Raw genomic sequence first — 26,302 nt, 5'->3', positions numbered from 1 at the left:
GAAATCCCTACTTCTGGCAGAAGACCTATGTGGAAAAGAAGCCCTAGTTCTAGAAGATGAAGGAGGAGTGGAACTAGGTAGAGAAGAAGAAGAAGAACCTCGAATGGAAACTGACCCTAAACTACGTGGCCTAACCCCTGCTCCTGGTAGGAGCAAGGGGAAGTTCATCTACGATAAGAACTTTTTGAGGATCAGGGTTTGAAGAAGACATAACTATATGAAGAGGAAAAGAAGATTGAATAGTCAAAGATGGAAAACTTTTCTATGAAAGAAGAGACAAAGGATATATTTATACTCAGAAGCAACCGTACAAAAAAAAGGTAATGATGGGAATGTCATAATGAAAACTGTCACTTCATGATTGATGCAGCCGTAAAAAAAGCCTTAAAAGACGTTGAAGGGTTGCAGAACCAATCAAAAGCCGCCACATGTCACATGCATTAAATGGAAGTGACATGCGAAGCGTCAGTTCTGGAGAAGGTATAATGATATGTGGAATGGCGGGAAAGATGAAAGATTCCCGCTTTAATGAGATCCACTTCCCAAATATTCAATTGCTAAATAAATGGCAAGTGCGGGGACTATCTGTATTGGGAAAAATCGAGTTAACATTTGAAATTAATTATGTGATGGCATGTCAAGACACGTGGATCAATAAAAGCGTGACAACTAGCAAAGAGTATTCAAAGAGTTGTGAGCCTTAATAGGTACGGGCAAAGGTTCAAGAAAACAAAAACGAACGGTTACTTGGATCTCTTGATAATTTGAAGAGACATCGGAGGAATGAACCTAGTTAGCAAAACGTACATATACGTATTATCTGTAATTAATGAGCATCAATGATGGGAAACATTATAGAATCTTCACGAAACAGTTACGATTACCAATTATAACGTTACATTAATGCCATTATTTGCTCATAATGGCTCTATTATGAGAGGAAAAAAACGTAGCTTAGAAATAGCTATAAAAGGAGAGAAATAACATTTGTATTGGGGACACGGATTATTATTGGAATATACTGATTTATTTTGCTTTATTTTGCTTACTCAGCTACTTCTCAATTTAATTCTTCTTTTTCTTTATTTGATTATCAGTAACCCGAATTCTTCTAAAATTAAGCTTTGACCTAAATTTCTATTTTCTAGTTAAACAAATATATAGTATATTTTGAATATCCTTGACACAATTAAAAAGATTGTCTAGTGGCCAAGGATGTTAAACGTGAGGTAGAATTAAGTGGGATTTGAATCCTTGTGTTAACATGTCTATTTGACTATTAAAACTTAAATTTGTGGTAAAACCAACAACAAATCTTGAAAGTTGCCTTTAACTAAGGATGCTTATTAAACAAATCTTATAACTTAAAAGTCAAGCTCTGCCGAAATTTCTTTAACAAAAATATCTCTACTGATTACAAACATGTTCGGCTCTCTCTTTCATTTGGTTCTATATATCCTAACTTTTGTTAGTATATTTTTTGTTGTTGTTAGTTTTGATTTATAAATTGTTGTTCTATTACTATTAATAGTATTTTTATGATTTAGTGTAGTTTGATTTAAAAAAATTTATGCACCCCTTCATTGAAAAAGAAAGTTATTAACTAAATTTCTAGATACGTTACTGACTTCTGACAGTTAGATATGTGATTAATTATTTATTGGTTCAGTGGACTAACTACTTATTCACAAATATTTTTTAAATACTATAAATAATGTACCGAACCAAAGAGTTGAGTTAGGGAATAGAGCTGAGCCCCATATGTTGTTTACTACAATGAATTTAGTTTTTTTTATTTATAAATTGTAGTTTTATCTGCATTCATCCTACCAACACGAGCTTACTAAGGCTTTATCGCCCAACCAGCAACACTAATGTCTATTTATATGTTTGAGAGCTCCACTTATACTACTCATACAATCTCTTCTTAATCAATAAAGGGAGAAACTCAAAAATAGTCAGATTTACGAGTGGTCATTCAAAAATAGCCATAGTTTCAAAAGAAATCAAAATTTAGTCATTTTTCATGTAAAGATAAATTTGAACGAAAATATTATTCAAAGTTCGGAAAATACTCCAGCATAATATACTGGAGTTCCAGCATAACTATACTGGAACTTCAGTATAATATACTGGACTTCCAACATAATATACTGGAGTTCCAGTACCATATACCGGTCTGACATAATATGTTGGAAGTTCAAACACAAGTGTTCCAATCTCGAGTATATTATGCTGGAACATTCCGTGTGTTGGAGTTCCCGCATAATATGCTGGAAGTTCATACACAGGTGCACCGATCTCCACTATATTATGCTGGAACTTTCAGCGTTGCAGCAAAATAGTGGTTGTTTTTCAATGACTTTGCGAACGCTGACTATTTTTGAATGACCAGTCTGAAAACTGGTTAGCCCATGCTATTTTTACTTAATAAAGCCCCTACTGTTACATAAATTTTCATTCAATCTAACAATCAGACTACCTTCAATTCTGTTAGATAGTTCGCTTGGTAGAAATGAATATACTGAATGCATATCACGAACTTATGAATTCGGATGATAACACTGTGAGTTGAGTTGATCTCAATCACAGCTCATCCTCCATTAATGGAGACTCAAATGAGTGAATCGAGCTACAAAAGAGAGGATGAATATCAGAGAGAACAATGAGTGAAAAACTTTCTAGTATATTGAAAAGCATATGCAAAGTCTGATATACATCACATATATATACACAATCACCCCACTAACTTAATCTCCAATTAACTAATGCTAATTATTTTAACTACTCTAACTAACTGGTGACAGCTGGCTTCTGTCCCCACTAACTTGTCCAGTTGTCACTCTCCTTCACGGTCTCTCACACTCCCCCTCAAGCTGGAAGGTGTAGAATGTTAAGCACTCCAAGCTTGCTCAACAAATATTCATGTTGTATTCTCCCAAGTCCTTTGGTCAATAGGTTCGTCGGTTGCTCATTTGTCCCTATATGATGTGTCTTAATCTTGCCATCTTTGATCTTGTCTCTCACAAAGTGACAATCAATCTCTATATGCTTAGCCTTTCGTGAAATTTAGGATTGGATGCAATCTGTAGAGCTGCTTTGCTATCACAAAACACATTCACAAGTTGTTCAACTGAAATGCCAAGCTCTGTAAACAACCCAAGTAGCCATACTATCTCTGCAGTAGTTGTTGCAAGGCTTCTGTATTCTGCCTCTACTAAGCTTCTAGACACTGTCTGTTGCTTCTTAGATTTCCATGACACCAATGAATCCCCATACTTCACAAAAAAACAAGTTACTAACCTTCTGGTATTAGGACATGTAGCCCAGTCTGCATCACAGAAGCAAGTCAGACTGTTTCCACTTTTGCTGCTTAGTAGAATGCTCATTCCTGGATTTAATTTGATATATTTCACAACTCTTAATGTTGCTTCCCAGTGAGACTGCTTAGGTGACTGCATAAATTGACTAAGTGTTTGGACATCAAATATTATATTTGGCCTTGTGATTGTCAGATATATTAATCTTCCAATTAACCTCTGATAGCTTGTAGCATCCTTCATCAGCTCATCTCCAGATACCCCAACATGTGCATCAAACTTTGCTGAAGTGAATTTTGTGATTCATATCTATTGGAGTGGACGCAGGTTTAGTAGCTCCTAATCCCATATCAGAAATCAGTTGCAAGGCATACTTCCTTTGGTTTAACAAGATCCCTTTGTTGGATCTCATGACTTCAACTCCCAAGAAATATTTTAGTTCCCCCAAATCTTTCACTTTGAACTTGTGATTTAGAACATCTTTAGTTTCTTGGATGAACTGTTCATTGTTTCCTGTGATGAGCAAATCATCCACATACCCAAGAACAGCCACAAAATTTGCTCCTTTCTTCTTGGTAAACAGTGAATAATCATATAGACTTTGTTTATATCCTACCTCAAGGAGTGCCTCTGTTGGTTTGATGTTCCATTTTCTTGAAGCTTGCTTTAGACCATATAATGACTTCACTAGCTTACATACTTTGGTCTCCCCCTGTCTTCTAAAACCTTGAGGCATCCCCATATATACTTCTTCATATAAATCTCCCTGCAAAAATGCATTATACACATCCATTTGATACATATTCCATCCTTTTGATGTTGCTACTGCAATAACTAACCTTACAGTTACCATTTTGGCAACTGGTGAGAAGGTCTCATGGTAGTCTAGCCTCTATTTTTGGCTGAATCCTTTTGCTACTAGCATGGCCTTGAATATTTCAACATCTTTATTAACTTTATACTTTATTCTATACACCCATTTTGATCTAATTGTGTTCTTTCCCTAGGGCAAGTCTACCATCTTCCATGTTCTGTTGTCTTCCAATGCCTTGATTTCTTGCTTCATTGCCTCAATCCATCTCTTGTCTCTTGATGCTTCTATAAAGTTCTATGGTTCTGTGAGTTCTGAAACCTTTGCTACAAAGCTTTTGCATGCATGTGAAAGCTGATCATAACATTGATAGTTTGAAATAGGATATAATGCCACATTATGTGCCTTTTTTTTGGTAACATAATCTTGTAATCATATGGGTTCTTTGGTACTTCTGCCAGATCTTCTTGGTTCTGATTCCTAAGGAAACACATTCAGGTACATCATTTTCTGCATGCTCATCATGTGTAGCTTGTTGAGGTTCAGATGCTTTTTCAGATACTACAACATCATCAATGTTGCCCTCTTCAGATACTACAACATCAGCAATGTTTCCCTCTTCATAGACTGCATCAACCTCATCATTTTCATGAGCTTCATGGATTACAATAGTTGTATCAACTTCACTTTTAGATGCATGATCTGCAGCTGGTGTATGCAATGGTTCAAATGTATGATCTGCAGCATGTCCCTGTAATGGTTCATGCTCAAATGATACACTCCTCCTAGCAAAAATATTAACAGGATGCAATGAGGAAGACTTAGCAAATGGGAACAGATGCTCTTTGAAAACAACATCCCTGCATACAAAAAAATGATTAGTTGCAAGGTCCAAGAGCTTGTAGCCCTTTTGTGTATCTGAATAGCCCAAGTGCACAATAGGTTTGGCTCTTACTGAGAACTTGTTGTCATGTAACATAGTTGTGGCATAGCATAAGCATCCACAAACTCTTAAATGCTCAAGAGAAGGCTTCTCATGATGTAGAAGTTCATATGGTGATTTGCCTTGCAAAATGATAGAATGCAACCTATTTATGATGTAAACAACAGTAATAATACATTCTCCCCAGTATTTAGTTGGTATATTTGCCTAGAATTTTAGGGCCCTTGCTGTATCTAATATATGTCTATGTTTTCTCTCAATTACCCCATTTTGTTGGGGAGTGTATGCACAGCTACTTTGATGTATGATGCCATAATGTTCAATCAAATCAATGCACTGTTTGCTAAAGAACTCTCCTCCATTATAAGTTCTAACTATCTTAATAGCTACACCAAATTGTGTTCTTAGCATAGAGAGAAACTTTTACAACACAACAATTACATAACTTTTCAACTGCAGTAAATGTACCCAAATATACCTCGAACAATCATCTACAACTATTAGAAAGTAATATTTTATATCATGTGTGGGAAACTTGTATGGTCCCCAAACATCCATGTGTAAAAGCTGTAAAGGATTACTACTTCTTGTAACACTTCTAGGAAAAACTAGTCTGCTCTGCTTAGCTAATGGACATACAGAACAGTCTTTATTTTTATCAAGATCTTTAAGATGTAAGGAATCTATGTTTTTCATTGTACTAACAGAGGTGTGACCTAATCTTTTATGCCAAAGAATGCCATCTACTTCTGGTTTCTAGACTGCTGCAACCGATGCTTGCCTCAAACTTCTAGCAATGTGCTCATCCTTCACCACATACAGGCCTCCCCTTTCCTTACCAATCCCCCTCACCCTGCCACTCCAAAGGTCCTACAACACACAGAAGTCAGGATAAAGGTGAACAGAGCAACTGAGTTCCTTTATTAGTTTTGACACAGACAACAAATTAAATTTGAAGTCAGGAATATATAGCACATTCTTAATCTCCATGTCCTTAAGAAATATCGCGCTACCAATATGAGATATATTTGTCTTCTTACCAGTAGGTAAATGAACTTGATCCCTATCAATTTTCAACTTAGTCTTAGAATGTAGTATATCTAGGGAAGCAGCTATGTGATGAGTCGCACCAAAATCAACTATCCATTCTTTACTAGGATTATCAGTCATTAGTGCAGTAGCAATACCTGCCATGTTGACTTGTGGAATTGTGGTATCTTTATTCAGCACATCCAGAATTTGTTTATATTGATTCTCATTAAAGAAGTGCCCTCCTACAGGACCATCATTGTATGTTTTTCCTCCAGCTATGTGTGCTTGTTCCTCATGCTCAGCATTACCAGTTGCATAATTGGCCACAACTTTTCTCTTAGCATTGAAATATGCAGGATACCCTATCAACTTGTAGCAATTTTCTTTCAAATGACCAGTCATCTTACAGTAGTCACATTTCATGAATGGCTTTTTTCCTTTGTAGCCTTGTCCTCGTACAGCCTGCATAGCAATAGGATCTCTTCTAACTCCTAAGGCTGGATATGGATTTGATCTTTGGCTTCCATCCTCAATTATCAATGCATAAGCTTGGTTCAAGGTTGGTTCAAAAGTTTTCATCAAAATTTGCAGTTTGTTCATAGGTCTCATTCAGACCACTGAGAAACTAAAGCAGCCTTTGACGATAAAGGTGTTCAATGTAGTCCTTTGATTTAGCACATTCACAACCTGGCGTGGGACTAAAGCATCATACTCCGACCACATTTCCTTCAGTCTCGTGAAATAGGAGTCAACAGAGTCAGTTCCTTGCGAAATTGTTGCAATTTCTCTGTACGATTGAAAATTTTGAACTCGATTGACCTTATCAAATCCCCCCTTCAAGTCTTCCCAAACTAGGTGCACATCTGATGCAACTAACTAGGTTTGTTGATACAGTGTTCTTGATCCATGAGAGCACAATCGCATTGCATGTCTCCCATTCCTTATGTAATTCCTTCTTAAAGGTCTCCTTCTTACATGTACCAGTTACAAACCCTAGCTTTCTCTTAGCTTGAAGAGCAATTCGCATCGTCCTACGCCATAATCCATAGTTTTCAGACCCGGTGAGTTGAATTGGAATCAAAACTGAGCTTGGTGTATCAGAAGGATGCAGAAACAAAGGAGGAGTGTGATTAATTTTCTCCTCTACCATTACTGGACTTTGAGCGAGAATCTGTACCATATAAACACAGAATTGTTCAGCTAAGAAACAATCAGTATCGATTGCTCTGATACCATGTGAGTTGAGTTGATCTCAGTCACAGCTCATCCTCCATTAATGAAGGCTCAAATGAGTGAATCGAGCTACAAAATAGAGGATGAATATCAGAGAGAATAATGAGTGAAGAACTTTCTAGTATATTGAAAAGCATATGAAAAGTCTGATATACATCACATATATATACACAATCACCCCACTAACTGAATCCCCAATTAACTAGTGCTAATTATTTTAACTACTCTAACTAACTGGTGACAGCTGGCTTACTGCCTCCACTAACTTGTCCAGCTGTCAAACTCCTTCACAGTCTCTCACGGATACACTAGTCATGTTTCAAATTTGAATCATAAAAATAAATTAAATTTAGGAGCAAGTCTTTTATTAAAATAAAAAATAAAAAAATCATTGCCATGCTTTACTCAAATAAATTTAATGATCCCATTGTGTTCATTCAATATTTGATTTGACTTATTTTATCAATTTAAATAAACATTGACATTTTTGTTGAATGAAATGTAGCATCCCCGATCATAATTTGATAGTAAGATTTATATCAAATTATAAATCAATTATCTATACGCTAGTCTTGTTCCGATTTATAAATCAATGTTCAAATCCAAACGAACTAATAAATCATTGACTCTTGTAATTTTAACCCCTTCCTTTTTTTAATTTGTCAAAAGGATTTATTTCTTATATAAATTTAGGGTCCAAATTATATTTCTAGAAGTACTATTAAAAAATAAGTTGACATTTGAATATTTTAACTTTTATGATAGGGTATTATTTTGTTCTTATTAATATTTATATTCGGAATTCTCATGTTAGTCAAAATAAATTATCTGAAGGAAAATTAAAAGGTAATTGGATTGGAACGTTTGTTTTCCTGGTTGGATTGGAACAAGACAGATAAAAATTAGAGAAAAAGGACAAAAATGGTAATTTTTCCAATGCGTAATAGTAGTAGTAACAGAAACAACCAAAAAGAGTAGAGCCCAGCGATTTCAGCGGGAGCAATTATTTGGAAACTGCTCCTTATTTTACTGACCGCTTACCTCCAACCAAATCCCAATTTTCGAGGAAAAAAAAATTTATTACCTACAGTAATTAGTTGCATTTAGTGCTAATATGAGAGGCTCTTAAATTAATTTTCAGTTGATTTATTTTAGTTCAACTTATGAGGGCCCACCTATAATATAGGAATAGATTTGCTTAATTAGTTGCATTTACTACTGATAAAAGTAAAAATTCCTATTAATTTATTTTTAAATTCCTTTATTAAGTTACTCATTCACTTTCGTTATTTATTTACTAATTATTTTGTATGATTGTAAAGGCTGCCATGCCAGCTTCCTCACTCAAATGTCTGACTCAATGAATGAACAGGTTAAAACAATCATCAATGACACATCAGAGCCTGCAACTTGTTGCTTGGCAAATTTATAGAATTACCCTTTGTCAAGTATTCTGTTAGATGATTTTCTTTGTTTTTCTAATTTATATTTTCTTTATTTATTTTTATTTCCATTTTAAACATATGTTAGTAGTATTAGAATTTCATCAAGAAAAGATTTTATGGAATGTAATATTATCAATGTACATCTTTATTGCCTCTGGCAACCTAAATTGATGGTAATTGAAGGAAATGATACATTCTTGGAGAAATTAGAATTAGATGTAGGATTATTTAAAAGGTTAAAATTGATTAGGTAGTGATATTTGAAACACGTGTATAGTTTGTTTGGTCTAACCTTCTAAAATTGGTTACGTTGAAAAGTATTTTTCTCGAAAGTACTTTTAGTAAGAAATACTTTGTATTTAATTAATAAATTTAAAAAATATTTTTAAGCAGTAATTAGTGTTTGGTCAAAAATTTTAAAAAAATTTTAAATTTATTTTTCTCAAAAATATTTTTCAAACAAAATTTTTTAGAGAGAAATTATTTTTTTTCTGCTTCTCAAAAACTACTTATTCTTCTATTCAAAAATAAATAAGTAAAATTTCTTATAAAAGATTGGTCAAACACCTTAATTTTTAAACAGAAAAATACTTTTGACTAAATTTGCGATAAAGTGCGATAAATTCTTGCCCCATCAATTATTCATTGAATAATTTGTAGAACTTTGATTACCTCGACTATTATTGCAAGTGGAAGGTACAAATGGATGAAAATATATTTCAACTGGATGCACAAAAGATAAAACTCATCGTATTTAGTGTTTACGTCAACAAATGCATACACGTCACCAGTTATATAGCTCCGTTCACTTTACGTGTTCACGTTCTAAAAATAGATTTTAACTTTTAATTATTATTTTTAGTATATCAAGAGAAGATAAATTTTTTTCTATAGTATTAATTATTTATTTTAAATTATTTTTTTAAAATTCATTAAAAATATGTATCAATTAATATAAGTATCATGATAAATTATATACTTTATTTATTATTTTTTAAAAGATGTGCAAAGTCTATAGTAGACTATTAAAAGTAGACGGAGGGAGTATATTCATAGCACTAAACCGTACTCCTTCCGGTCCATAATAAGTAATTTTTTACTTTTTGGCATACCCTTAAGAAAATACGAACCCCTAGAGAAAAAAAGGATGTATTCACTAAATTACTTAATTAATTGTTACCTTGACACATTGAGATATGCAAATAAGGTCAAATTTTAGAAAAATAAAATTAATTCCTTCTTGATTATATAAATGACACTTATTTTGGACGAAAATAAAAAGGCCAAAAGGTCACTTCATGTGAACCAAAGGGAATAGTTAATTAATACTCCCTCTGGTCCATAATAAAGTGATCAATTTACTTTTTTATTTTGGTTCAAATAAGTGTCCATTTATATAATCAAGAAAGAATTCAATTTGTTTTTACAAAATTACTCTTATGTAAATATTCCTAAACAATTTTCTTACTCCTCACATTAAATATTTAATTAAGGGTAATTTAACCATACTAGATATTTTTGTATAAAATTTAGTATTTTCTTAATGGACTGTCAAAAGTAAATTGGTCACTTATTTGCACCGTAGGGAGTATATATTTATAACTAAATTAATATGATTTGTGTAAAATTGAGTATTATTACCATGCACAACTGGTCACCGATAGCATTAATAAGAAATGGCAAAGCTAAGCAGTTTCTTGTCTTTTGTGGGTGTGGTCCCTTCACTTTCACATTTCAGAGTATTCATTTTCCCATTCTTCTTTCTCATGTCTGATTTGTAATTATGAAAATGCAAGGCAAATGATCCATAGTGGAACACTACTTTTATAAGTTCCATTTTTCTTTTTATAATTACACAAGTTTGAACATATTATACAAAATAATCGTTAAAACATACGAACAAGAAGATTTCTCATGCATGGCTGCTCTCGAAAAACTGAATGTGGAGTAATCAAAATAAGATAATACGAATGTTAACAATGACAATTACCTAGGCAAAGACATAAACGAAGCAGCGGAACAGGAATTACGCATATTATTTGACAACATGTTCTTAAGAATGATAATCTTGCCTTAGGGGTTGATCAATGCATAAAATGAGGTGTAGTAGAGGTATTAATAAAATGCAATTAGCATTAATTAAATTCCTTTACCGATAATCAAATTTGACACATTTTATATGAAGTTAAAATAGAAGGTACTTTAATATATAAACTGCAGTAGCAACTTTCAGTATGATTTTCCTCTTGTTGAAATCATTACGTCTTGAGACTTGCTGAAAAGTAAAGTACTTATTATTATTTGCTTTAACATTTATGCAAGAAAATGTGGTAATGACAACAGTCAACAGGGCAAAGGCTGCAAACGACAATTCTATTGCTCAGAATTGAGAACATGGACAAAGATCTTCTTCATAAGGCTGATCAGAAATCAGAATATAGTCAAGATCAATCATGAACAAAAAAAAAAAAACATACCCAATATTATCCCACGCCGTAAGGTTTGGGATGATAATATATATGCAGACCTTATCCCTACCTTGTAAGAATAGAGAGACTGTTTCTAATAGACCCTCGGCTCAAGAAAGCATAAGCACCACCTTAATATAAAAAAATATAGACAAAAAGGGACAGTACCAAAAAGCCATATAAAAGCATAATAAAAACAACAAGATAGTAAGGTAATCAACAATGAAAGAAAATAACGGTTAGTCATAAAAACCTACTGCCCACAGAAAGCGAGACTACGTGGCAATACTACTGTTATGAATACTCTATACTACCTACTCTACTACCCTGATCCTCGACCTATATACTTTCCTATCAAGGGTCACATCCTTAGTCAGCTGAAGTTGCGTCATGTCTTGCATAATCATCTCTCATCACCTTTTCTTTGGCCTACCTCTACCTCTATGTAGGCCCTCAAATGTCAACCTCTCACAACTCATCATCGGGACATCTGTACTTCTCCTCCTCACACGACCAAACCACCTAAGCTGCACTTCACGCATCTCGTCCTCAATAGGGGCCACCCCCACCTTGTCGCGAATAACCTCATTTCTGATCCTATCTAACCTGATGTGTCTGCACATCCATCTCAACATTTTCATCTCTGCTACCTTCATCTTATAGACATAAGCGATCTTGACTGGCCAACACTCAGCCCTAATCAACATCGTTGGTTTGACCATCACTCTATAGAACTTACCCTTAAGTTTTGGTGGCACCTTCTTGTCACATAAAACATCGGAAGTGAGTCCCCATTTCATCCATCCCGCCCCAATACGATGTGTACATCTTCATCAATCTTCCCATCCCCCTGAATGATACACCAAGGTACTTAAAACTCCCTCTCTTGGGATTACCTGTGAGTCCAACCTCATCATTGAACTTACACTCAAAGTATTTTGTCTTGGTCCTGCTCAACTTGAAACCTTTAGATTCCAGGGTCTTCCCCCATACCTCTAATTGTGCGTTCATATTGTCTCTCGTCTCATCAATCAAAACAATATCATGTGCAAATAGCATGCACCACGGCACCTCCCCTTGGATATGGCACGTCAGTACATCCATCACCAGAGCAAACAAAAAAGGGCTGAGTGCCGACCCCTGATGCAACCCCATCATAACCGAAAAATGGTCCGAGTCCCCACCCATCGTCCTCACTCGGGTTTTTACTCCATCATACATGTCCCTAATCAAACTAACATAGGCAACAGATACACCTTTAGCCTCCAAACGTCTCCACGAAACCTCTCTCAGAACTTTATTGTACGTCTTTTCTAGGTCGATGAACACCATATACAAGTCATTCTTTCTCTCCCTATACTGCTCCATCAATCTTCTAACAAGGTGGATGACTTATGTAGTCGAACACTCAGACATAAACCCAAACTAGTTCTCGAAAATAGACACATTATTCCTTACCCTTAGCTCTACCACTCTCCTAGACCTTCATAGTATGACCAAGTAGCTTGAAACTCTGATAGTTATTGCAATTTTGGATATCACCCTTGTTCTTGTCTACAAAAACCATTGTGCTCCACCTTCACTCTTCGGGCATCTTCTTCGTTCGAAAAATGACATTAAATAATCTAGTGAGCCACTCCAAGCCTGCATTGCCTGCACTCTTCCAAAACTCCATCGAAATTTTATCCGAGCCAATCTTTTTGCCCCTGCTCATCTTACGCACAGCCCCCTCAACTTCATCAACTCTAATTCACCTACAATACCCAAAGTCACAACAACTCCTGGAGAGTTCCAAATCACCCAGAACAATGCTCTTGTCCTCATCCTTGTTCAAGAGACTATGGAAGTAGGTCTGCCATCTCTGACGGATAAGCTCCTTATCTACCAGAACTCTACCTTCTTCATCCTTGACGCACTTCACTTGGTCCAAGTCACGCGCCTTCCTTTCTCGCGCCTTGGATAACCTGAACAACCTCTTATTTCTACCTCGACCCTTGAGTTCCTCATACAAACGACTAAAAGCTGCAGTCTTGGCCGTCGTAACTGCTAACTTTGCCTCTTTCTTAGCTTACTTATAATGCTCCCTATCCGCCTCTTCTCCTCCTTGCCTACACTTTGCGCTAGCTTCAGATACACTCTTTCTTGGTTTTCACTTTTTCTTGCACCTCTCCATTCCACCACCAGTCTCCCTTGTAACCACCAGAGTAACCCGTTGAGACTCCTAATACCTCAGTCGCAGCTTCCCTAATGCACTACTCAGTCATGGTCCACATAGCGCTTGCATCCCCACTGCTCCTCCAAGCTCCCATAGTCACCAGCTTGACCCCCAACTCCTGCGCTTTAGCTTTTGTCAAGGCTCCCCACTTGATCCTGCCCTCTTTCTCCTTTTCCTCGTGATCTCAAGGTCCTTGACTAAGAGCCTATGAAGGGTCATGAAAACAAAAGTGAAAAGGAAAAAAAGAAGTTGGAATAATGAGATTATATAGACGCTCTTAAAATAATATCGAAAAAATTATATTTTTTATACATACATCTTTTTGTATGTTATACAAACAAACATAAATTTGACTATATACTTTTACAATTGCAAAATGTAAATAGCTTTGTACCGCGAGCTATCATTGCCCCTAATAATTCAAGAAGGAAAAAAAAAATCAATTCGTATATAAGCGTAAAAAGTCGTATGTTTTTCCTTTTGTTTCTTTTTATCTTTTGCGATAACTTTTGAAGAGGAAGATTGCATTTTGAAGAAGTAAAATGTGTCATTAATTCTTAATTTTTAAGATTGGACGTACATAAAAATGAATTAAAGACACTGAATTTTGATTCATATTTGGAAAAGGAAAGGATCTGATAACAAAGGATTATGATTTCGTATTTGATTTAATTTATGTGACAGAGGGATGAGAATTTATTTTAATTGATTTTAAGTTTTTGTATCTTTTAGTAATTTGTTTGGATAGGGAGGCCAGAGGGAAATGAGAAGAAACGATCCAGTGAAAAATATTCACTTACACATACAATTGTATAGTAAACGTGAGTTGGTAAATTGAAGATAATGTAAATAACATGGTATATGTGATTAAATTACATTAGTAATGCATAATTTTATTCTATAGTATATAATTTATATATTATTTTCAGTACCTAGTTGCAAATAATAATACCTAGTATTAATTCTTTAACAAACTTTAAATAATATTAGACTGGTTCATTAACAATCTCCACGAAGGAGTGGAGTGGAGGTGGAGTACGGTAGTTCCATTGTATAAAAACAAAGGTGATATCCAGAGTTGTAATAATTATAGGGGTATCAAATTACTGAGTCATATCATAAAAGTGTGGGAGAGGATGGTTGAAGCGAGGATGAGGATGACAGTGCCTATATCCGACAATCAGTTCGGATTCATGCCGGGTCGTTCTACTACAGAAGCTATACACCTTGTTCGGAGATTGGTGGAACTGTACAGAGAGAGGAAGAAGGATCTGCACATGGTGTTTATTGACCTAGAGAAAGTGTATGACAAGGTTCCTAGAGAAATTCTCTAGAGATGCTTGGAGGCAAAAGGTGTGTTGATCCCGTACATTATGGCGATTAAGGACATGTACGATGGGGCTAAGACTCGGGTTAGGACAGTATGAGGCGACTCTGACCATTTTTTGGTTGTAATAGGGTTACACCAAGGTTCTGCACTCTGTCCGTTCTTATTCGCCTTGGTGATGGACACGTTAACGCACCATATTCAAGGGGAGGTGCCATGGTGCCTGCTATTTGCCGATGACATAGTTCTGATTGATGAGACGCGACTCGGTCTTAACGAGAGGCTGGAGGTTTAGGGACAGACTCTTGAGTCTAAGGGTTTCAAGTTGAGCAGGATGAAGACGGAATACCTAGAGTGTAAGTTCAGCGCTGACCTGGGGGAAGTGGGAGTGGATGTTAGGCTTCAATCACAGGTCATCCCAAGTAGAGGCAGCTTCAAGTACCTTGGGTCGGTGTCACACATCGTATTGGGGTAGGATGGATGAAGTGGAGGTTAGCATCTGGAGTCATGTGTGACAAGAGAGTGCCACCGATACTCAAAGGTAAGTTCTATAAAGCGATGTTTAGACCGGCCATGATGTATGAGGCTGAGTATTGGCCTGTTAAGAACTCACATGTCCAGAAGATGAAATTAGCAGAAATGAGGGTGTTGAGGTGGATGTGCGGTCACACTAGGATGGATAAGATTAGGAATGATGATATTCGGGAGAAGGTGCACGTGGCTCCCAATGATGACAAGATGCGGGAAGCGAGGCTCAGATGGTTCGGGCATGTTCAGAGGAGAAGACCATATGTTCCAGTAAGGAGGTGTGAGCGGCTAGTTGTGGAGGGCACGAGAAGAGGTAGAGGGAGGCCTAAGAAGTATTGGGGAGAGATGATCAGGCATGATATGGCGAGGCTTCAGATTTCCGAGGACATGACACTTGATAAGAAGTTGTGGAAGTCGAGTATTAAGGTTATAGGTTAGGAGGTAGTTGAGTCTTGCATTACTAATACCTTTTGAGAACAGTCTGATAAGGTTTTTGCCTGAGATAACTAATGGCAATGTTGTGTCTTACTACTATTTTTAGTGCAGAACCTATTTACTAACTATCGGTTTTGCTTTGCATCTTTCTTTTGGATTTCATGTTGTTCCTATTTTCTTATGATTTCTGTGGATACTAATATTGTTTACTTTTGTCTTTTCGTTCTCTTGAGCCGAGGGCCTTTCGGAAATAGCATCTCTGCCCCTTAGGGGTAGGGATAAGATCTGTGTACACACGACCCTCCCCAGACCCCACTAGTGAGATTTTACTGAATTGTTGTTGTTGTTTTAACAATCTCCACGAAGGTGATAATCCTATGCTAATATCAGATCGGATCATAATCCCTTTAAATTATAGATCTGACTTCTACCACTAGCTCAAAATTTCTAATTTTTCTCTTAAAATCATGCCTTAATTGTTTTTTTTTTAAATTAATAATTTATTCTATTTTCTTATTTCAGGCAAATTATTTACATATATATTACTTCCTCTACTCCATTTTACATGACAATGATTTAATCTTTTTTCTTACTTACTGCTTTCTATATTAAAAAAATCGTTAACTTTTAATTTTTTATTTTATCTTAATGATATTTTTATAGGAGTATAAAAATATTATACTAATATATTTAAAATCAGAAGTTCTAAGAATAAATTTTATTCAAGTGTAAAACGTTTTTTTCTCCTTAAACTCTAGTCTAATCAAATGTAATATAGTACTACTGCATAAAATGAATGGAGTGTACGAGTACTAAATCTGGCTCAAGGAAATTGTACAAAAGATTCGGGGTCAGGCTATAAAAGCAAAAAAAGGGTACGAAAAAAGAATCCACCATTTCATCATCAAAACTGTCAGCATATTAAATCCTTTTCTTTAATATTTCTCCCCCCACCCACCCACACAGAGTAGTGTACTGCCATAACTAGCCACTGAGTAATACCCGTGAGTGACCCCCTCTCCCCCCCCCAAAACTAGCCAATAATAAATAAACATTAAAAACCATAGCTTTGCTTCACCAAATAGACCTCTTTCCATAAACCCCTCTCAACTTTCTTGTGTTGAATGAAAAATACATGAACCTTGAAACAGCAAAAGTGGAAGAAAATGACAATGAGTTCAAGTTCATTTCTGAGGCAACTAAGTGGGAAAGAAGGCTGGAAATCAACATCAAGAAGATGGGGTGGCGGGACTGGAAATGGTGGAGGATTTCAGAGTTATAACTGGAAACAAATGGAGGAGCTGAACAATATGTGTGGAGGAGGAGGAAATGGGTATCAAAATAATGGTGGGGGTTTGGTAATGAGGAAAAGAGTAATGGTAGTTGTGGATCAGAGTTCACATAGTAAACATGCTATGATGTGGGCACTTACACATGTTACTAATAAAGGAGATATTCTAACTCTGCTTCATATTGTTCCACATTCTTCTAATAGTAATAAGGGCTCTTCTTCAGCTGATTCATCTTCATCTGCCGCTCATCTTGCTAGCTCTCTTGGATCCCTTTGTAAGGCTTGCAAACCTGAAGTAAGTCCCTTTTCTTGGCTCTTGTTAAATACCTATATTTTGCTTGCTTTGAGCCGACCGTCTACTGTGGAAGGCTGTGTACACATTATCCTCTCCGGACCTATTACATTGGATTTGTTGTTTGTGTTGTTGAATACCAATATTTTGTTTGGTAAATAGGTCTAAACTGTTTTAATTAGTGAATAATAGGAGTAGTAAAAGATTAGCTAATATTAATGTGCACAAATTGTATTTTGTTCCTCTGCATGTTCTGTTTTGTTTGTCAAACAGTGTTCAGGTGCTAATGTTCTGCAAAAGATTAACGTATTGTCGGTGTTTTTATGGGTAAGTTTTAAATTACAATGTCCCTTGATATCAGGCGAAACCAAAGATTGGTAGTAATAAGGTCCTTTGAATTCATATATTTTGGGGGGAGGCAGTATTATCTTTAGTTCTATGAAAAGATGAAGGCTTTTTTCTTCTTTATTTTTACTTTGTCTGTTTGGTGGGGAGGGGTTTTGGTCTTTGATAGATAAATTTACCATCTTTTCTTTATTTTCCTTTCCCTTTTCCGGTGGCTGCTGAAGTAAGGAGGGAAGATTTCTTTATCTATTTTCCCCTCTTTCTCTCTCTCTCTTGTGCTCACTGCTCAATGCATTTTTTCTGTCCTTACTTTTCCTTTCAAATGCACACAATAATAAAGGAGGGAAATCATTACTAGTGACAGTTTCTTCTTTTCCTTTTCAGAAGGTTTTAAGATCCTTTGTTTCTTTCTCTCAACCAAACAAACAACACATTACTAATAATTTCTTCCACTGGCTTTTGCATTTCCCTCCTATTATGCCTTCTTTTTCTTTTTTTCCTATTTACTAAACAAGCTTGACATAATTCTTTTGTTAGTATTATGACCTATTTTCATTTTTTTTTTATTTATAAAAAGGTTGAAGTGGAAGCACTAGTAATACAAGGACCAAAGATGGCAACTGTAATGAGCCAAGTGAAGAAGCTGGAGGTCTCTGTGTTAGTCTTGGGTCAGAAAAAGCCCTCTTCTCTACTTACTTGGTACTGAATATATATTCTCCTTTTCACATTTTTAAGCAAAATAACAATCAGAAAAATACTAATTTTCGAACTCTTCATTTTTTACATGATGATTTTTCCTTTAATTTTGCAACTCTACTACTACTACAGTCTGTGTGGGCCAAGCAGTGAAGATGAATTTGTGGAACAATGCATCAACACATTGGATTGCTTGACAATTGGAGTAAGGAAGCAAAGCAACGGCATGGGAGGATATCTTATCAGCACTAGATGGCAGAAGAATTTCTGGCTCTTGGCCTAGTCTTAATTCAGCTTTAGTTTAGTAATTAATATCACTCACCTACAATATGGATAATAATTTGTGTAGAAACCTTTCAGTAGTATTTCCAATGTAGCATTCCCTAAAAAATTCTCTTCTGGTCTGTAATTTTATATTATATATCTAAATGCTAACTGAAAACTTGTTATTTGTGCGAAATACACTTCTTGTATCAGCTAGTTTTCCCTTCTCTCCGTGCTGAATATTTGTCTAGTTATAGAATTACTTGACACAAAATACAGAGATGGTTAAATTGATCTTTTAGGCTGAAGGGAAAAGAATATCTAACGTCGAATTTTTTTGAGTAACCAGACACTATGCCTCGAAATACAACAATCCTTCTCATAAAAGTTGGGTCCCAATGTTTGTTGGAGGAAAAATTACACAAATATGTGAGATAAAAAAAAGCCCCACACAAGTAGTGTAAGTTGTGTGAGGCACAAAATAAAATCACTCGTACCGGAATTACCTAATTGGTACATTAGACAAAAGTGAAAGAACCATTTCTCTGTGCTTCTCTTCTATACGCAAAAACAAAAACCAAATCTAGCCAATTGGGAGCAGGGTATGAAGGTAAATAAATAAGTTAAATAAGAGTTCCAGAATTCGATATACCTAAACGGTAAATTAGACAACAATGAACGATTTGTTTCTTCTTTATACTTCTCTTCTATATCAAAGTTTTACCTAGTTCCTGTTTCAAGCACACCTGACACTAAACTTTATCCTCCAACTTCTCGTTTACTAGAGGGACAAACTCCATACTTTTTCTTGGGGTCCGAGGTGTCCGAGGAGTGCCTGGAGTTTGTTGTGAGAGCATGTGCCTCACGTACCCATAGAATGTACACCCGATAAGCGTTATAGCACATCCAACCGCATTCATCATTGAGATTGGGTTTCGGAAGATAAGCCATGAACAAGTTACAGCAACTGCAACCTGCAAAGATATTCACAAGAATTTTTCACTGAAAGACAATAACGTTGATAAATACAACAGTACATTTAGTTTTCTAATCAACTGGAGACCATTATATATAAGACAATAACAGATCTAGATGCCATTACTTCGGTAAGGAACGTAGTGACATCAAAAACATAAGCAGACACATTAGGTGGACAGTGTTTGAAATGGTCAACTCATGAGATATTTGTTTGTATTGTCTTATTTAACATGCAATCAAGGCTAGCTCAAGATTAGCTTGATTTGAAAAGTTCAATCCATATTTTCACTTTCATAGGTTTAAGTAATGAATCAAATTTCTACTTTGTCAGCATCTTATTAAGTGTTGATGAGATCAGGTAAAAGCAACGTCCTACAAGATATGCTCGTATTGGTCCCTAAGATAATTTTGGCACATGTATACATGCATATGTGTCATGATAAGATCTATAAATTCATGTTGTTTAGCAATGTTAATGCACCAAACCACCAAAATGCAATTGAACATGCCAAATCAAATGAGCTAACAGATAATAAAGAATTATTAGAAGTGCAAATGCACGGGCAATAAAATTGTTAGCTCTGGCTATGCATGACTCTGAAAATGTATATATGAAAAACTTTCTTACAAGAAACAAACCAAAAGCATTAATAAACAAAATAAGAGCATAGCTTGTACCTTAAGGTTTCCAGCGACATTAAAGGTGACTGCTGTGGTTGAGTGAATGACATAGAAGATAGAGAAATTGAGGCAAAAAGCCAACAGACCAGAACCAAAAATAATGCAGAAGGATGAAAGAAGTGGGGGACCCGTCTGCAACCATGCCACTACTCCAGGGCCTTCCAGTAGTAAAGCTGGTACTGCCAAGATCATTGTGGCAAAAGGAGCCATATAATATACCGTGTTTATGCTACAAAATAAAAAAGTAAATGAACATTACGTGCAAAAATGATGATGCCAAAATTAAGAGCAGCGTTCAAAATCTTAAGAAAATTTTGTTGATTATGAACACATGTACAACTTAATCTGGGGAGCCAACTCTGTTCTTTTTCTTTTTTCTGTTGATAGGTAAATACAAATTTTGATTATGAAGTTGTACTCAAGAGGATTGCAGCCCTTTTATGACAAAAGAAAGCATACGAAAATGAAATGACCCAAACTGGTGAACAAACGGTTAACATGTCATTGCAAGTTCCAATTCTGATAATGCCTTGTTATATTTTCTTGTAAGATTTTGTGTAAACAAGGATTTAGGTTTTAGAAGCCATAAGCCTATATTCTGAGTTGAAATACAATGTGAGTTTTGAAAATAAACTACAGAATAGAAATGGATAACACAAATTTGGCTCCAATTAGTCTGCTGAATTATAATGAACCTGCTGATAATTCTAGAGATAAATGAAACACATATAATTTAAGAATAACTGCAGACTCCCTGTCTTTCCCTCACAGTTTTATATTATAATCTTAAACATTCTTTTCATTAGTACTTATATTATCCTCTAAAAGGCTAGTAATAGACAAGGATTAGCAAAACTGAGTGAATTTCCGAAAAAAGAAAAATAAAGAGGTTGAGTTCCTTAGTTATTTCTTTTTACGTATGTGATATTCCTTTTCCTTGTAAAAAACAAAAGTAATTTTTCTGATCATGAGTTGCAAATTTTTATCTCGAGTTCAATTTCATTCTAAATTAAGGCCTAAAGTCATCATAGGACCTATATCTTTGGTTGGAATCCAGATAGGAGGGATTAAGATAGTCATCTCCTCCTTTTTAGCTTGTTCACTATTTTGTGATGATATGCCAAGGTAAAGCATCAACAAGGTGATGAAACCTGCAGAGGAACTATGACCTATACCCCACCTAGACTGCGGTTTCTCCCATGGAAAAAGAAATTAAAACCGGTCTCAGAACCTTCCTAACAAAGGGTGGAAAAGTAAGTATATGAGAGAGAGAGAGAGAGAGAGAGAGAGAGAGAGAGAGAGAGAGGGGTCATTACCTGTCAAATTTGTAACCATGCAGTAGAGACTCTGCAAGAATAGTCTTTGTGGAAGTAGCCAAACAACCAAATAAGGCAGCACAAAATCCAAACATGTTAAAACTTAGCTCTGTGATGGAGGTGAGGAGAATTCCTCCAACAATAGGTATCAAAGAAGCCCAAATCCGCATGTCAAAGTGCTTGCTCCAAACTAGCCATTGTAAAATAACTGTTCCAAAGACATAGCAGTCAGTTGTCCTCCATTGTTAGAGGGGAAAGAAATGGAAAAATCAGCACAATGAGATGTAAAAGTTTGTAATATGACTTATGGACTTAAAAGATTTACTAATCCATATCCCGAAACATATAAGCACACGGGTGAAGCAAAGGTTATGAAGAATTGCTAAATTGCTTTGTTGTGTGCTATTACATTTTTCACAACAAGCTTGTCTCATAAATTATTTATTAAAAAATAATAAATGCTCTACCCAAAAATCACCTGTAGTTGCAGGGGTGAATGACTTTATCGTTTGCATAAATGAAACAGGGATGTAGCGCAGGCTGACATTGCCCAGCACTATGTTGATACAAAACACGAATGACATGGGGAAAATCCTTCTCCAGCGATCCTCAGGGTCAACCACAATAAGAGGTTTAAGCTTTAGCACTTTAATCACCAGGTATGCACCAATGGCTGAGCAAATAAAGTGTATGCAAGATACTGTCAAGGGAAACTTAAAATCCATTTTCTGCGAAGGACAAAAGATCAACATATTATTAGTTCTTTCAGACCATACCTCATACACTTGACAATAGAAGTTATAAAGAGATAACAATATCTCCAACAACACAAGATAAATTAAGTACAAGTTATTGAACATCTAGAACATGCATCATCTCCAACTAACTTGAGATGAAAATATTTGAATGAGATCACTATGCCACAACAAGCATCATGGATGGTTAGACAGATTATAGGAGCTAGAAGTACGCTTGAACAAGTTCAATGTTCTCCTTCACAGAAGCATAGTATGATCGGGAACATTTACCTGAAACTATTACCTGACTGTCCACGAGTCCATGGAAGTGCTTGGTGTTCAAAAATGATGCTCGACCAAGGCCAAGTTTACCATGTGGCTACATTTGCAAGGTAAATTATTGACAACTAACAGGTTGATAAAATGGGGACTACCTGTTAATCCAACTTGTGTCCTATGTCAAGCCCAGGATGAATCCAGAGACCACATGTTTGTAAACTGTATGTTTGCGCAGAGTCTATGGGCAAGAGTGCTCAATGGCTACAAAAAGTCTGGAGCTTAGAATTGAAACTGCTTTGGCAAGTAGGAAATGTTCATGCAGGCTATACCTCTCTAAAAGTGATATGCTTCTTTTCAAGTCCTCAGTAACCAATTAGGATTGCTTCACGACAAGCAACACTTTTAAAAGAAGGGAATAGACCACAGCCAAAAAACAAATTACTGCAGTCAAATTAGTACACAGTGGAAGCCTTCACAGTTGATCAGGACCACAAGATAATCACAGCCTAAAACATAATCAGATGTAAATTCACCTCTGAGAAATTTGACACCGAATCTCCAATACCCTGCCATGAAACTGGCTCCAGGAGTATCATAATTACAGCAAAGTACATTCTGGAAATACCGATACAACAACAACCTCAACTAAAGCCTCAATACCAAGCTGACGGGGGTGGCCACTATCCATTTCACTCCATTTAGACTCATCCCATTCAAATATATTATAATTTAAGTTCTCTAACCCTAGAAGTACTCTATGTTTTATACTTTCTACAAATGTCCCAACCAGATTAATTCTCCTAGCAAATATTGCACTAATATACGCATGCCAACAAGACTAAGCTTTAAATTCAACTAGTTAATATCGCCTATATAGATTTCTTTTTTTCGTCGTTATAGGCTGCCTACATAAGACCAAACCCTTTGATGTGCGGCCCTTCCCATGAACCGGCGTGAATGCGGGATGCTTCGTGCACCGAGCAACCCCTTTCCCCCTAATTTTCCCTAAAATCTCCATGGATTCAAAGTGATAGTAAATACTTTGATACAACTTCCTTCACGGTGATTTTTGGTCTACTTCGTCCACCTTTTAAGATATTCAGCCATCATGATTTCACATTTACGAACTGGTACATCTCGATATGTACGCTAGATAAGATCAAACTATCTAAACAACCATCTCTCATTTATACTCAACGAGTGTTATTTGCACCTTCTGCCGAATGTGATCACCTTTTATCTTGTCTAATCTTTTATGATCGGACATCCATCTTGACATCAATATTTCCGCGACAGCATCTTGTGGACATACTGGAACTTAGCAGGCCAACATTCATTCCCACAAATTTGATAATTTCCAGTAGCTAGTGTTGACCAGCCATAGACGAAGCAAAGCACATAAAGTTTTTTAAAGATAAAGCAAAAAGGCAAACAATATCTTTAGACAAGAAAGTGACTTCCATTTTGTCTTGCTTTATGTGTTCTTATTTGGTGTAGCCTAGTGGTCAATGAAGTGGGTAGAGAATCATGAGGTCTCAAGTTCTAATTCATAGTGGAGACAAAACACTAGGTTATTTCTTCACATATTTCTAAACCTTGGTAGAGAGTTACCCAGTAACTATACTAGTGGGAGGTAGCAGGTACCCAGTGAAATTAGTTGAGGTGCGTGCAAGCTAGCCTGGTACCATGTTATAGAAGAAAGTGTTCTTCAATTTGAGGAGACGATGTTCATGGTTATGATGTCAGGAAATTCAATCCACGACTCTGTCGTGCTCCTTGCTTGAGGCGATATAATTGATGCATTTCTATGTGCCTCTTTTGGTGCTAAGCTCGAAAGTGTGTAGCTAATATAAGGTTAAAACAATACTCTGAATCACCGGAAGAATGAGGACCGCATAACAAATGACAACCCTTAAGGACAGTCAATCCTATCAGTCATTCTGGGATTGTTTATGCGTAGTTCCTTCTTTTACTGTTTCAACCCTAGTCATCGTAAAATTGTAAAACGCATTCAAGCACGAATACCTACCAGTTAAACACCACTATTTGAAATCTGGTCTTCCATTCATACTTCTTTTAATTTATCCCACCACCACTAATATTACTCCAGAAAGAAGGATACTTACTTTAGCAAACAACGAATAGAAATTTGCAGATAAGGTGAACAGTAGGAGTACTTTCATTTCTGGCTACCACCCATCACAGTATAACAATTAAGCAAATTCATGAATAAATAAATTTCAGATAGTCCAACATACAAAAACAAGAACCCAAATTCCACTAAGGAATGCTCATAAACCGAAAATTGGCACCACTTGAAATGAGGAAAGGAGATCATTCAGCAATACAAACGACAAAGGAAGAATAACTTTGTAGCTATAAATAAGAAGAGATAAACTTCGAATCTTATCCTGAATTTTGTTTAACAAAGGAGATACTGACAAAACATAAGCTAGCTCCAGTTCAATCTCTACAGACATAGACAAATTGCCAGCAAAGATCGTGCTACAACTTTGCTTGGTTTGAACACCAAGACTAAAAACCACCTGTTGAGTCCAAGTTTCGCGCACATGGTTATTGCATTTACTGATATCAATACCCCGATGAGGTACTAACCGAATTGTAATTTGAAAACCACTGCTACCATAATGAAATGTGATTTAAATACAGAAATAAAAACAGGATCAGTAGATAGAGAACAGTGAAAACCAGGAAAATTGAGAAGAAATCCACACATGACAGAAATAAGGAATTGAAAATTCGAGATGTGAAGAGGGAAAAATCACTCACCTGAAAGATCCATTTATTCATGATAATAACAGTGACATTAAAACCCCACCATTGAAGAATGGCTAATACGGATCGAATCACACTCCACTGACACAACCTACTTTCCTCCATTTTCTCACTTACGCTCTTTCACTAACTCGTTCTCCCTATATAATTAGCAACGAAGATCTAGAAAAACAAACCTAAATCCAAATCTTGTACTATAATTTAAAAAGAGGGAAGAAGGAAATTGCAAAGCAAGCTAAGCTGAAAGCATAATTCGCTTAAAAAAAAAAAAAAAAAGATTTAGAGAACTCGGACAGGAGAGGTAGTAATAGTAATAGTACTTCACACGCACCCCCTCGCCTTCGTTACCCGGTCCCCTCGCCCTCGCTCAAAAAGGACAATTCTCTATTGGAATAAGAATAATTACTGAATGGGGACTCAGATCTCAAGAAATATTAGTAAATGAAATGTGTCGCATTTTGCAAATAAGGGCACTAGTATTTTTTTTTCTTTTTCTATTTTTGTTTGGAAATTGTCAAGTTTCCACTCTTATATGCAATATCTTAATTTATCCTATTTATTCTTGACTATTCTAATTTCTAAGTTTGATTATGTGTTTTAAAATGTCCTATATTCTACTTTAGCTTGGAGCACTATTAAGGTCACTAAATATTAAGACAAATTGTTAGATGATATGAAATCCTAAAGTATAAGAAATGATATATTAAAATATTACAATGGTGGGAAATAGCGCATTGTTATAGAGGCAAATAATTATATGCTCACATATATTTTTATTTTTACTCGATATAACATGTCTCTGATCTTAAAGGTTCTAAATGGATATATTTGTTTACTCATTGAGAATTCATGAGCTTCTACACTCCTATT

At 35.8% G+C, this 26,302-nt stretch overlaps 2 protein-coding genes across 4 annotated transcripts; one reads left to right on the top strand and one right to left on the bottom strand.

Moving 5' to 3' along the window:
* The first annotated feature begins 16,805 nt into the window (after positions 1 to 16,805).
* LOC107806616 (uncharacterized) lies at positions 16,806 to 18,841 on the top strand. Of its 2 annotated transcripts, none has more exons than XM_075219286.1 (3): positions 16,806 to 17,343; positions 18,263 to 18,353; positions 18,514 to 18,841. In XM_075219286.1, exons 1-3 carry the CDS (start codon positions 16,924 to 16,926, stop codon positions 18,576 to 18,578), a joined length of 576 nt encoding a protein of 191 aa, XP_075075387.1. In that variant the 5' UTR covers positions 16,806 to 16,923; the 3' UTR covers positions 18,579 to 18,841. The 2 variants fall into 2 exon arrangements, with proteins under 2 accessions (XP_075075387.1, XP_016486288.1); XM_016630802.2 differs by having other exon boundaries at positions 16,812 to 17,343; positions 18,263 to 18,384.
* Positions 18,842 to 19,250: 409 nt separating this feature from the next.
* LOC107806617 (UDP-galactose transporter 1) lies at positions 19,251 to 25,782 on the bottom strand. Of its 2 annotated transcripts, none has more exons than XM_075219284.1 (5): positions 25,427 to 25,782; positions 22,099 to 22,348; positions 21,621 to 21,828; positions 20,302 to 20,533; positions 19,251 to 19,619 (listed from the first exon to the last, which is right to left on the bottom strand). In XM_075219284.1, the coding sequence occupies exons 1-5, from the start codon at positions 25,535 to 25,537 to the stop codon at positions 19,398 to 19,400; spliced, it is 1,023 nt and encodes a 340-aa protein (XP_075075385.1). In that variant the 5' UTR covers positions 25,538 to 25,782; the 3' UTR covers positions 19,251 to 19,397. The 2 variants fall into 2 exon arrangements, with proteins under 2 accessions (XP_075075385.1, XP_075075386.1); XM_075219285.1 differs by having other exon boundaries at positions 22,649 to 25,709.
* Positions 25,783 to 26,302: the final 520 nt, after the last annotated feature.

The sequence above is a fragment of the Nicotiana tabacum genome, chromosome 8, assembly GCF_000715075.1.
Source record: "Nicotiana tabacum cultivar K326 chromosome 8, ASM71507v2, whole genome shotgun sequence".
Taxonomy (NCBI): Eukaryota; Viridiplantae; Streptophyta; class Magnoliopsida; order Solanales; family Solanaceae; genus Nicotiana; species Nicotiana tabacum.
Note: the sequence above shows the minus strand (reverse complement) of the source record. Positions and strands in the feature narration are given on the sequence as shown.

Excerpts from the sequence above, each read along its gene's own strand:
- LOC107806616 (XM_016630802.2), top strand. The coding sequence starts at position 16,924 with ATGACAATGAGTTCAAGTTCATTTCTGAGGCAACTAAGTGGGAAAGAA. Across the intron at positions 17,344-18,262 it reads GTAAGGCTTGCAAACCTGAA|GTTGAAGTGGAAGCACTAGT; the intron begins GTAAGTCCCTTT and ends ATTTATAAAAAG. Across the intron at positions 18,385-18,513 it reads CCCTCTTCTCTACTTACTTG|TCTGTGTGGGCCAAGCAGTG; the intron begins GTACTGAATATA and ends CTACTACTACAG.
- LOC107806617 (XM_075219284.1), bottom strand. The coding sequence starts at position 25,537 with ATGGAGGAAAGTAGGTTGTGTCAGTGGAGTGTGATTCGATCCGTATTA. Across the intron at positions 21,829-22,098 it reads ATTCACCCCTGCAACTACAG|TTATTTTACAATGGCTAGTT; the intron begins GTGATTTTTGGG and ends TCTTTGGAACAG. Across the intron at positions 20,534-21,620 it reads CATGGTTACAAATTTGACAG|CATAAACACGGTATATTATA; the intron begins GTAATGACCCCT and ends TTTATTTTGTAG.